This window comes from Mauremys mutica, chromosome 2 (genome assembly GCF_020497125.1).
Source record: "Mauremys mutica isolate MM-2020 ecotype Southern chromosome 2, ASM2049712v1, whole genome shotgun sequence".
Classification (NCBI taxonomy): domain Eukaryota; kingdom Metazoa; phylum Chordata; order Testudines; family Geoemydidae; genus Mauremys; species Mauremys mutica.
In genome coordinates, this window is record NC_059073.1 from 76,107,417 (window position 1) to 76,120,351 (window position 12,935).

A 12,935-nucleotide genomic window follows, 5' to 3' on the forward strand; every position below is an offset into this window, starting at 1 on the left:
AAGATTTACATACCAGTTCTGAGTACTGTGTAAGCTCAAGAGTCAGCAGTGGAAGCCTTTGATGTAGCCCATCTGCTGAAATGTACTAATTGTCCCAGGGCACCACTTTATCATGCGTTTCCTACTTCAGTGATGATTTTTAGATATAAAATTGATGTCTGATTTATAAGCAACAGACCACTCAGTCCTATGAGTGATGTGATACTGATACTATTCTATCTCACTACAACAGCCTTTTCCTCCATCCAGGAATTAATAGATCCAAGCTGAAGGTTTTAATAAGGTTATTTATTATTTATTAAAGCTGATTTTCAGTGGCACTCACACTGCCCAGGTCCTGACCACCAGTCCAGGGGGCTCTGCATTTTAATTTAATTTTAAATGAAGCTTCTTAAACATTTAAAAAACCTTATTTACTTTACATACAATAATAGTTTATTTATATATTATAGACTTATAGAAAGAGACCTTCTAAAAACGTTAAAATGTATTACTGGCACGCGGAACCTTAAATTAGAGTGAATGAATGAAAACTCGGCACAGCACTTCCGAAAGGTTGCCGACCCCTGGTCTAACTACACTTATATAGTTAAAGCAGTACAGCTTTTGTGTGTAAAGTGATACAACCCCCTAGTGTGGACAGTTGTACTGGTATGAAGGTACTTGAGATAGTATAGCTCAGTGGTTCTCAAACTGAGAGTGAGTCAGGACCCCAAAGTGGGGGACTTCAGGCCTAGGCTTCAGGTTACAGGCCCTTGGGCTTCGGCTTTGATCCCCCACCTGGGGCAGTGGGGCTTGGCTTTGGCATTGGCCCTGCCACCTTAGGGCTCAGGCTGGCTCAGGATTCAGTTCCCCCCCCCCCCCCCCCCGGGGTCAGGTAGTAATTTTTGTTGTCGGAATGGGGTTGCAATGCAAGTTTGAGATCCCCTGGTATAGCTTATTCCCATAAAGAAAGAAGAATAAGTTATAGGTGTATAACTGCATCCACACAAGGAGGGGTATCCTGCTGTAACTATTTTGGTTCAAACAAACAAACAAAAATGCACACCACTAATTGTAATAGTTATATCAGTACAAAAACTAATGTATGTAGACCAGGCCTTAGCAACTACGGTGACCAGACGTCCCGATAAAATCAGGACCGTCCCAATATTTAGGTGTTTGTCCCGATATTTCGCTCCTCTAGCAGCACACTTTCTTTTTCTTTGCTGTACCAGTGGACCCCCCCCCCCCAAAATGTGTCCCAATATTTTCTTCCTCTCATTTGGTCACCCTATTAGCAATGTCCTTTTAAAGTCTAACTATGAAGAGAGAAACTAGACAACTCATATTGAATATTAATTGCTTTAGCTAATTCTCTTAAAAAAAAAAACAGCAAACATATTTCGACAATTTTGTTTTCCCTTTTGTAAGCAGCCAGTTTTAAAATGTTTGGGAGATGGGAAAATTTCATGTTACACATTGTATCTTTAATCATTATTACATTATTACATTTATTTTGTTTCTGGTATACTTGTTCATTTGCCAGTATCAATTACTGATTTTCAAATAGGAGTATATTCATCAAAACTTTTTTTAATAGGCAACTGAAAGGAATGGGGGAAGAGAGAAATTTTAGAGAGTAAAATGAAGACAGTTTAGTTAGTAATCTAACACCATAAATCTACATTTACAATATTATTGCTGTCAAAAGAACATCTTGTAATGAAACATACAGGCAAACATATTGTCAGTTAAAACATTGTCCCAATCTGTCAGGCTGAGTTCTTGCCTTTTCAGTAGCCACAGTAGTTTCTCCTAAACTAACTGAACCTCAGGAGGGCACTAGAGTGACATTCACAAAGTGAAACACTCAGGTGTATGTATGTTTATTTTATAAGTATATACTGATTTCTCTTTCAAGCCTCCATTGGAAAAAGTTGTATTTTCTACACTCATGTACATTTCAGAGTGACTTTGGCAGTGTGCAAGGTCAAAAGGAAGAGTTTATGCATCAAAATGTCAAGCAACCACTGGTGTGCACTCCTCCAGCCAATATGAATGACGGAGGTGATGTTCATTTAACAATACTAGACTGCAAACCAGCAGGAAGATTTCCTAAATTCTAATAGTGTTTTTATTAGCTTCCCCACCACCAAAAATTTGTGAGCCTAATAATTAGTTACATAAAGAACGTTTAATGACAGTTTTTACAGGTTTCAGAGTGGTAGCCATGTTAGTCTGTATCAGCAAAAAGAACAAGGAGTACTTGTGGCATCTTAGAGACTAATAAATGCTCAAATAAATTTGTTAGTCTCTAAGGTGCCACAAGTACTCCTAGTTCTTTATGTTTTTACAGTACCTTTCAGCCTGGAAGATCTCAAAATGTTTGTTTCAGAGCAAGCGGACTACTTTGTTCACTGCTGCCATCAAATTCTCTTTTTGGGGAGGTGGCAGCTCTTTAAAAGCTCACAGCAACAGCTCTATACGCCTGTGCGGTGATAATATTCACTTTTTAGAGGTAGGTATTGAGGAAGACAAGCTTTTCAGTATGCGCCCAATCCGGCAGTGATTGCTCAAGCAAAACTCTTATTAAAGTAGATTGGGTTTTGCCCCTGAGGTCATGATATCAGACACCCCCCACCCGACCCCCCCAGCGGTTAGTGACTGTGAACTGGCATATCTAGTATGGCATAAATCCCCTGTCATAAGGGCTCCTGCTGAAAATGCTGGTAGGTGTATTACTATACTGGAACCTTTGGGAAAGGATAGGGACAGTTTCATTGCCTATAAATGCTTGGCTATAGTGCATACAATTCAGTTTTCAGGTCAGTTCTACTTACAAGTTTTTCTTTTCTCGTCATTCCTTCTTTACTAGGAAACTCTGATTAACTATTTATGTGGAGTGTTATTTTATAGTGTCACTAGCTGCAACCCGGTCACAGGGCTGGGCAGACGCTAATCATTAGCATCAAAACCGCGCAAACCATTGTTGTAATTCTACAGCGTCTCCTCAAAACGAAACAGAGAAATGACTGTATTGCTAAAGCAGCACACGTTACATTTTCACTATTTACATTACTCACGACTTACCTCGAGGAAAACGCTTCGCATTAGCTACAATGTGAGTGATTGCTTAAAGACCGTAACTAGCAATCTGGGCACCAGTGCGTTCCCAACCGTAGCTGTGGGTGGCAGTATAACACTCCCTCCCCACCCCTCCCACACTTTTAAAGTGACCTACATTGTAGGCTGAGGTGACAGATACAAAAATATGCACTATTTAGCCACACGAGGGCAACGTGTACCAAGCAGGCAGAGCACTTCATGGTTTTGCATGCAGAGAAAGTATTTTCTACGGTGCTAAAATCTAGCACATGGTCAAACAAACAGCACAAGACTATCTCCCCCCCACCCCGACTGCTTCATGCATTGTGTACGTGCCACTTGTCAAAACTCCAACGTGCAGCACGGCACTGCTAGAATGCACGTGTGAGCACCTTTAGAAATGACAGCGGCTGCCCAGGAGCGGAGCCTTGCTATAGGGTGGGGGGAATTCATCGGCCAGGCGTAGTTTCCCGCTAACCCACGTCTGATGCCGCTCACTGCACTACACAACTGCGAGGTACGCACAGATTCAGGTGCAGCAGGCGAAGAACCGCTCGCCGCCGCCTCACTAGGCAACCCCCCCCCGGCGGAAGGTGAGACTCTCCTCGTCAGCCTGTAACCCAGATCCAGCCCTGGCAACCACGGGAGTCCTCGGCTCGGATACGCTCTGCCCCGGCGACTCGCCTCTGGCTCTCAAGTACTTGGCGCTGCTCTGGGGCCTTGACTTAACAGTTACCCTGGTCCTGCCCAGGGGGGACGTTTGCAGCCCACGTGCATTGTGCGTGTCTGTTTCAGGGCAAGTGGTTTCTCGCCCGCGCCCCCCCTTCCCCTCCCCAGGAACCCGAGCAGCGCAAACTCCGATAAACAGGAAGGTGGGAATGAGAACAGCAAGTCCTGCCGCCCGTCCTGGGCACTGGCACCACAGGCGCGTTTCCAGCAGCAGCCAGCGGAGCCTGCACGGGCTCTGGCTCTGTGGCGGAAGCACCCCCCCCCCCTCCCCCACTTGCTGCTGCAGCAAAGATTTACGAGGCACAGCCTAAGATCTAGGTTACGCTGCTCCCCGCCCCCCGCTGTGTCGCCCCCCGGCAGCGGCGCAGGGCCGAGCCCTCCCCTCGCGCTGCACCGCCCCGGGGCCCGAGGGATTCCAGGAACACTCGCTCCCCGTCACTGGGGCAGGGGGCGGGGCCGGGCTGTATAAAAGCGGGGCGGGCGGCAGCTCCCAGGTTCAGACTCGCTGCCCCCGAGCTCGCAGCAAACTCCTCCTCGGCACAGGACTGAGCGCTCCTGGCGGACCCCGCGTGACACTCCGCCGCTTGCTCCGCGGGGAAGGCGCCGGGCAGGGTGAGCCCGGGAGCAGCCTCCAGGCCAGCGTGACAGCGGAGCGGGAGCCGCTCACCTGTTGCGGCGCTACCAGCCGCGGAGCCAGAGCCCCGGGGCCCCCCCGTAACGCCTGTGCAGCCCCTGCCCGCGCTCCGATGAGCGCCGCCGCGCTGTACAGCCTGGACTCCCCGGCATGCTACAGGAACTGGTCCCTCGAGCCGGCCAACTTCTACGACACTAAGGCGGGCGGCGGCGGGCTGAGCCCCTCCTGCAAGCCCGGGAGCGGCGGCGGCGGCATGAGCGCCGAGGAGCAGGGGGGCGGCGGCACCAGCAGCCTGGCCGAGCTGAGCGCCGCCGCCCCGGCCATGTACGAGGACGAGAGCGCCATCGACTTCAGCTCCTACATCGACTCCATGTCGGCGGTGCCCAACCTGGAGCTGTGCAACGACGAGCTCTTCGCCGACCTCTTCAACAGCAACCACAAGGCGGAGCGGGGCGGCGACTACGGCGAGTACCTGCCGCCGGCGGGCCGCGACCCCGCCAAGGACTTCGGCGGCGCCCTGCTGGGTGGCGAGCCCCGGCCCGGCTCCTCCTCCGGCCCGCGGGCCGCCTTGAAGCGGGAGCCGGACTGGAGCGACCGGGACCTCTCCGCCTCGCTGCTGCCCTCGCAGGTCGCCACCTGCGCCCAGACCATCATGAACCTGAGCGGGCAGCCCACGCCGCCCACCTCGCCCGAGCCCGCGGGCAGCAGCTCGCCCTCCAGCTGCAGCACCAGGTCCCCCTCGTCCTCCTCCTCCTGCGGGCAGGGGCCGCCGGCGGGCAAGGAGCGCAGCGGCAAGAAGTGGGTGGACAGGTTCAGCCCCGAGTACCGGCAGCGCCGGGAGCGCAACAACATCGCCGTGCGCAAGAGCCGCGACAAGGCGAAGCGCCGCAACCAGGAGATGCAGCAGAAGCTGCTGGAGCTGTCGGCCGAGAACGAGAAGCTGCACAAGAAGATCGAGCAGCTGAGCCGGGACTTGACCAGCCTCAGGCACTTCTTCAAGCAGCTGCCTGGCGCCTCCTTCCTGCAGCCCGGCTCGGGCACCGACTGCCGGTAACCCCGTGGGCAGGGACTGCCTTAGCCTACCAATACCTCAGAGACCTGCACGGAGCAGCCGGCGCTGCAGAGACAGGACTGGCCTACCTGCGGCGGGGACGGCGCCTCAGGACTGCTGCTCGGCTCCCTAAGCGGCATTAAGGGAGAGAGGAAGGCACAACAGTGAAATCGTGCTGGGTTTCAGTTTCTTTTGAATGTTGTAGCAAGATTGGGCTCGGCCTGGGTTTTTAACCGCCAAACTTGCAAAAAAAATTATATATAGAGAGAGAGAGAAAGAGAAAGGGAAAAAAGCTAAACTTTTGTGGTTTTCTCCTTAAATTATTTTTGTAATAGTCGTTTTTGTTCTTTTTCTACATTTTATTCATATTGATGCAGCTATGGTACATTTGTAAAAATGATTCAAAAACCCTTTATACTGTAGATAGTAGGAGGAAAAAGACTGAGCATGCTCAACCTTTTATATCAATTTTTACAGCATTTCTAAGAATAAAAAAGCATTTTTAATCACTTCTGCTTCATGTCTTTGCCCTATGCTGTGGAGCCAGGGGTTGAGAGTAAATGCAACAGGTGGAGCTGTACTTCTCAGGAGTTACAACCATGCGTAGTATTATTAATATGAAAATTTCAGAGTAGCAGCCGTGTTAGTCTGTACTCCTGTTCTTAATATGAAAATGTGATCCATCCGTAAAACTCAGACTGGAGGTGTGCTTTAAGTACAACTTTTTAAAAAGTTTAATTTCCATGCTATTATTAAATTTGGGGGGGGGGGGGGGAATGAGTAGGCTTCTTTAGTGCACTAAACGTTTTAAACATCTCAAAAGAAAATGGAGGCAACACTTTGGTATTCATTAGTAGGGTTAAAATTCATTTCTGCCAGTATAATGGTTATAAAGTATACCTTCCTGCACCGACTACATTCTGCTGTACAAATGTTATAAATAGTAATTACTGACAACAACAGTTCAAGCTATCTGTATCCACCGGTGGCTGAACTCTTAATAACAAGTAGGCCATTTCCTATCATGGTTCTCAAGTAGCATAACAACACAAGGGAAGCTAAATTTTGCTATTAAATTGTAAAACCTCAAGACAACAGTTAAGAGTTCCAGCTGTAAGATAACCCAAAATCAGGTCAAGCCATGTATATTGTTACTTGTGAGACTTCATAGCCTTAAAACCTCTGTGTACAAGAAAAATGCATTCATTGTGGAATGAACAGGTTATTTACCTTATTGCTGCAAGTACATGAATCTTTAGTTTCTGTGTGGATACATTTTAGTATTCTGAATTGTACTCAGTGAATAAACTGACCATCTTTGCTGTGCAGTTCTACTGACAGTGAGGGTCCAAGAGGCAGAACTGCCATTGAAAATAACTGCATATATTTAAGTCAATTTAGTCACCTAAATTTGTTCATAAACTGGACGTATACTTATTAACAGCACTGCTGTGTGGGGGCAGCAGTGGCCTGCAGAAAACCAACCTAATGCTGCAAATACTACTAGGGCGTAGTGCTTATCTGCAGAAAATAGTTTCAGTGGGACTATTCACAGCAGTATTACACCTGGTATTATCTGATGGACTAGGCCCAGTGTTTGTAGCTTCTTCTTAAGGTAAAATGGCTAAGGAAGAAAAGGTCTTTTTTGACTCAAAGGCTTGGTTATTTATTAGTGCTCAAAAGAGTGCCTAAAAGTCATTCCATTATCTAAAATGACCCCAGAAATGACTAGTAGGAGACAGATTTACAGTTATTTGTCTATTCAATAGCCACAAATCAGGCGGCAAAATCTTTTCAGCATGCAAAACTAGTTACCGGATAACTCTGGTCTATTGTTTTTTTCACTAAGTGCAGACACTGTGCTCTGTGCTGTACAGAACAAAGAAAAAAAAATCAGTCGGTGCCTTAACCTTACACTCTAGTCTTACATTAAAGTTCAGTTATGAACACAAAAGAAGACTGAGATAAAAACAACTCGTATTAAGGTTATAACCATATCACCCTATGTGCAGCTATCAGTACAATTATACCACTCCTGAACCAGTTTGTTCTTTACTTTTCAAACACATACTATATAATGAAACATCCACCTCATGGGAAATTAGATGCCACAGTATTTCTATATTTAGACTATAACTAACTATAAAACATTAGTTGAATATACCTTTGACACCATTTATCACATCTGAAAGATAACAAGGCTCATTCAAATCTGTATTTGTAATATTTATTGCAGTGTGGTAATAATGTTACAGTTAAGTATCAATGGTGTGCAGTGTATAATGCTTCTGGAAATTATTAAAACAGATAACTTAATTAAGGTCCACCATTCATGCTAAAAACCTTTACTCAAAAAAAATTTAAAAAGTTATTCTTTTGATACACAATTAAAATATTAATAACACCCATTATAAAAATATCACCAAAAACATGCTTTACAAACATTCAAATCTCCAGGACAAGTTGTTTTACATTCATGAACATTTATTCCAACAGAATACTCTCAAGAACTATACTCTTAACTTCCAGACTGATCAAAGACAATATAAACATTCAGAATTTTTTTTTTTTACATATTTAGTTTTTTTAAGTTTAGCAATAATATATTTTATAAATCACAGTTTTAATAAACTACCTCACTACTTATCATGCTTTCATTATACATTATCTGTGGGCATAGTTATCAAATAACCACATTACAAAGTCCATAGATATAGTAGCTGACAGCATTCAGGTTAGTTTCTTCCTGCTTCCAGAAGGACAATTTCCTCCAATCCAACACAGCTAGGATGGTTGGTTACAGACTGGACATAGCAGTTTAATAACCCCACCTCCTTTCCCAGCACACTCTTCACCTCATAACTCTGTAGTGATAAAGGCATGTTGATTAAACAAACAGTACTGTACGTTCTGTTCTAGGCAGCACACAACTCAAAGATAGAGTGTAAGGTCCTCTTCCAGTGTACAACATTTTTACTGCTCAAAAGGAAGCTAAACAAAATAAGATTGTGAAATGCTGCTGCAAAGAATGTACTTAGTCTGATAAATGAATTAGATTTTCAATAATTTTAGAAATAAAACATCTCCCAGCAGTCACAGTTAGAATGGATCTCACTGTCCGGCTCTGAAAACTGCAGTAGGTATAATGACTACTGCAATTGAGCACCCAGTCCATGAAAGCATAGCCAACTGCTTCTTTATATAGCTTTCTTGGACACCCAAGGATTTTGCATGTGGGGGTGTGCATGCGTGTGTGTGTGTGTGTGTGCATGCACGCACGGTCTATAAGAAGGTAACCAATGAAAAAAATCCCATTAGAAACTAAACATTTAAAACAAAAAAACTTTACACCTGTTCCTGTACTGCCCTACATATAGTTATAATAATTTGCATTTATATAGCTCTTTATGTTTAAGGATCACAATATAGCTTAATACTAATTGTGCCTCAACATTTCTGTGGGGTAAATACTATTATGTTCATTTTACAGTGTGGTACACTAAGATATAACGGTTAGGTGATTTGTCCAAGGTTACACAAAAATATAGTAGAACCAGGATTAGAAAACAGGACTAGTGGCTCTTCGAACCGTGCTTGAAAAAGACATTTTTATTTGAACTCCAACACTAACTTTGGCAAAAATTACAATTTGGAGTGATGTTTCTCATGCTTAGTCTTTCCCTAAATGTACTTTCTTTTTAAAATAATGTTGCAGTTTGAATTAGTGGAGTATGGGAAAAAAAGTTATCACTGGATTTCAGCCAGAAATCCCGCCCCCCTCCAAACAGCAAGTTTTCAGGTGTAATCTCTATGGATAACCGGTAAATATTCTTAAAACTTAACGCATGAAAATGAGTTTCTTTGGGTTTTGTTTGTTTTAGTTAACTAACCCAACTAACTCAAAAAAGGGCTAAATTATTTTGTTATACTTTCCAAACAAAAAATAGTTAATGGAAAGAAGCTTGTGTCAAATGACATTTGAATAGACTTTAGAATAGAGTGTGCAAGTACTATATCAAACACTGGCTTTGTATTCAAGAGTTGCAGGAAGATTATTAATCATTTTAAAAACGGTCTTCTATAAACCATAAGTCTATTAGCTTACATGTACTATCTACAATATAAAAGAGCATGAAACAATTCACTTCAAAATAATTTTAAGAAAAACTTTCCACTTAAAATATTCCTTATAGATCAAACTAATACAGTGTATTGTGTAAGTAACAACTAAACATACTACATAAAACACAAAGACAAGCAAATAGGGCTATCCTGATGATATCTCAGACCAAGAGAGTAACCACTTGATGACTATGTCTTATATATAGCTCATGGTTGCTTGTGTTTCATGTATCTGTGGTTTGATTTATTCAGGTGCCAATAAAACAATTTATTATATATTTTACAGGTTTCTTTAGTGCTACTTCCTATGATGAAACTTCAGTAGCAGTTACTTGAGAGCAATTGGGTCTGGGTGTTAGAGGAAAGAACTAGCGGGCCAGGGCTCTTGTTAATTTTGACACTGACTTGCACTAAGTGCCCATTTGTAAATAGGTGTACTAATACTTTTCTGTCAGGGTGTAGTGCAGGGGTGGGCAAAGTGGCCCGGGGGGGCCGCATCTGACCCTCTGGATGTTTTAATCTGGCCCTCGAGCTACCACCAGAGAGCAAGTCTGGGGATTGCCCCGCTCTGGCGCTCCAGCTGGGGAGCAGGGTCGGGGGCTTGCCCCACTCCGTGTGGCTCCTGGAAGCAGTGGCATGTCCCCGCTCTGGCTCCCATGTGTAGGGGCAGCCAGGAGGCTCCGCACGCTGCTCCCACCCCAACTGCTGCCTCCGCAGCTCCCATTGGCCAGGAACTGTGGCTAATGGGAGCTGCAGGGGTGGCGCCTGTGGACAGGGCAGCGTGCAGAGCCGCCTGGCTGTGCCTCCGCATAGGAGCTGGAGATGGGACATGCTGCTGCTTCTGGAAGCTGCTTGAGGTAAGCGCTACCTGGAGCCTGCACCCCTGACCCCCCTCCTGCACCCCGACCCCCTGCCCCAGCCCTGATCCCCCTCTCACCCTCTGAATCCCTCGGTCCCAGCCTGGAGCACCCTCCTGCACCCTGAATCCCTCATTTCTGGCCCACTCCAGAGTCCCCATCCCCAGCCGGAGCCCTCACCCCCTCCCGCACCCCAACCCCTAATTTCGTGAGCATTCATGGCCCGCCATACAATTTCCATACCCAGATGTGGCCCTCGGGGCCAAAAAGTTTGCCCACCCCTGGTATAGTGAGACTATTTTTCCTGAAGCATTCTCAGATTCCCGAATGAAAGGTGCTCTATAAGAGCAAAGTATTCTTAGCATGTTTTGCTCCAGTGTCTTCACGTACAGCTCAGAATATCTACTATACACTTTGGAACTCTGCCTCTAAACTAAACTTCAAGAAGTTTGAATTTCTTTATCTTAATTTTATGTATACCTACCCCATCCTCACTGGATGATGACATCAGGACAGAAGAAATTGTTTTTTGTAAGAGCTGCAGTAAGAAAGTGAAAGGAGGACAAGACAAAAATCACATTTATGTGTAACATTCACTTTGCATGTTAAAAATGAAAATTAATATCTTGAGCCTAGAACTGTCCTGTGTTTTACAACACAGTTGACTGACAAAACCAAAAGACCTAAGGGTAATACTGAAAAAGAACTTCAGGATGCGAGTCAAAACACCCATATTTCCTTTAAGCTATGGCCTATCAGTTGGCTCATTGAAGAAAACCTATCCATGGCTCATAACTTCCTAAGGGCCCAATCCAGCCAAGTTCTTCAATGGGAGTTGACGATACTCAGCATCTTGTAGGAAGTGCTCAGCATTTTGTGGGATGAAGCGCTAAGAGTGAACTGAAGGTGTTTTTTACCTGAGTAAGGACTGCAGGATTAGACCCTTAATCTCCATTTCAGTACCACATTAATTTTAGGAATTTCTTTTTGTTGTATTCATAAAGTTATCATTTTTCTTCAATCAGGGGCTGCATAGAAAATTGTGTCTCAGAGCACCTGATATCAACACACTTACCCTAAATATACTGGATACAATTAGCACTTTTATTATCTACACTCACCTTTACTTTTACTGTACAATGAGGTCGGGATGGACAGTGCAGAAAGACTTCCAGTTGCATTTTGAGAACTGGTAAAATTACTGTTTGGGAGCACAGGCTGCAATAATATGATCCCCTGAAACATAGGTGAACAAATAGTGATGGAAGAGACATATGAAAGACAAGTATCAGTCAATAGATCAGAGGGCAAATAAGTAAATGATGTACTGACTTTGGCCCTGATTCAGCAAAGTGCTCAAGCAGCTGCTTAACTTTCACTACATGCTTAAGTCTCATTGACTTATCACATGAATAAAATTAAGCACATGGTTAAATGCTTTGCTGAATTGGGGTTTTATGGAATAAATTTACATTATATTATTAGCTAAATAACAGCAAATTTTCTTTCAAACGAGAGGGTCTGATCCATTGGAAAACACATACACAGAGGCACTACTAATTAGATATACTTAACCTACCAAAATACACCTCTACTCCAATATAACGCTGTCCTCGTGAGCCAAAAAATCTTACCACGTTATAGGTGAAACTGCATTATATCGAACTTGCTTTGACCCTCTGGAGCACGTGCCTCCCGCCCCAAGCGCTGCTTTACCACGTTATATCCGAATTTGTGTTATATCGGGATAGAGGTGTATAGGGCAAGCTTTGTATTTCTGGCTTGTGGTTTTTCAGGGGAAACACAGAACACTGTGTTTTGTTTTGTTTTGTTTTTTTGTTGTAAATATTCCTTTATCCCTTTAACTGTAAATTACCAGAATCTGCAATCAAAATCACTCTATCCCTCTATGTATCTTATGTCACTAGAAGACATCCTTTTTTCTTTCCTTTACACTATGCCTACAGCATTATTGTCTTGTGCTGTCATCCCATCAAGGTCTCTCAAACTATGCAAGATGAGACTAGGTAAGTATTTAGATGGGAGACTTCCCAAGAACATTCTGGTGGGAAGTAGCATGGGTAATTCAGCTGGTAGAATTTGTAGTGGGAGGTAGCATTTGTAATTTAATTGGTAGAGTTCTTCCTGAGCCAGTACTGAACCAATGTCCCAGAATGCAGTTGCCCCGGTGCCCCTTTCAAGATAACAGATAGCATTTGCTTCGAGCCCTGAAAGATTCTGAGAAAAAGACAGTTACTCACCTTTGTAACTGTTGTTCTTCGAGATGTGTTGCTCATATCCATTCCAATTAGGTGTGTGCGCGCCGCGTGCATGTTCATCAGAAGATTTTTACCCTAGCAACACTCGGTGGGTCGGCTGGGTTGCCCCCTGGAGTGGCGCCGCTATAGCGCCGAATATATACCCCTGCCGACCCAACGGCCCTTCAGTTCCTTCT

At 44.5% G+C, this 12,935-nt stretch overlaps 2 protein-coding genes across 3 annotated transcripts in view; one reads left to right on the forward strand and one right to left on the reverse strand.

Annotated features, from left to right (window-relative positions):
- Positions 1-4,304: 4,304 nt before the first annotated feature.
- Positions 4,305-6,010, forward strand: CEBPD (CCAAT enhancer binding protein delta). Its single transcript, XM_045004449.1, has one exon. It carries the CDS (start codon positions 4,563-4,565, stop codon positions 5,502-5,504), a length of 942 nt encoding a protein of 313 aa, XP_044860384.1. The 5' UTR covers positions 4,305-4,562; the 3' UTR covers positions 5,505-6,010.
- Positions 6,011-7,706: 1,696 nt separating this feature from the next.
- SPIDR (scaffold protein involved in DNA repair) overlaps positions 7,707-12,935 on the reverse strand; it is a 330,087-nt gene continuing 324,858 nt past the window's right edge. For both annotated transcript variants that reach the window (XM_045004445.1, XM_045004444.1), the window contains 3 exons: positions 11,602-11,716; positions 10,965-11,018; positions 7,707-8,365 (listed from right to left, as the gene is read on the reverse strand). In XM_045004445.1, coding sequence (XP_044860380.1) covers positions 8,237-8,365; positions 10,965-11,018; positions 11,602-11,716 — 298 coding nt within the window. In that variant the 3' untranslated portion in view covers positions 7,707-8,236. The remainder of the gene's footprint in view (positions 8,366-10,964; positions 11,019-11,601; positions 11,717-12,935) is intronic.

What these genes read in the sequence shown, in the direction of transcription:
- CEBPD (XM_045004449.1), top strand. Translation starts at nt 4,563, where the DNA reads ATGAGCGCCGCCGCGCTGTACAGCCTGGACTCCCCGGCATGCTACAGG.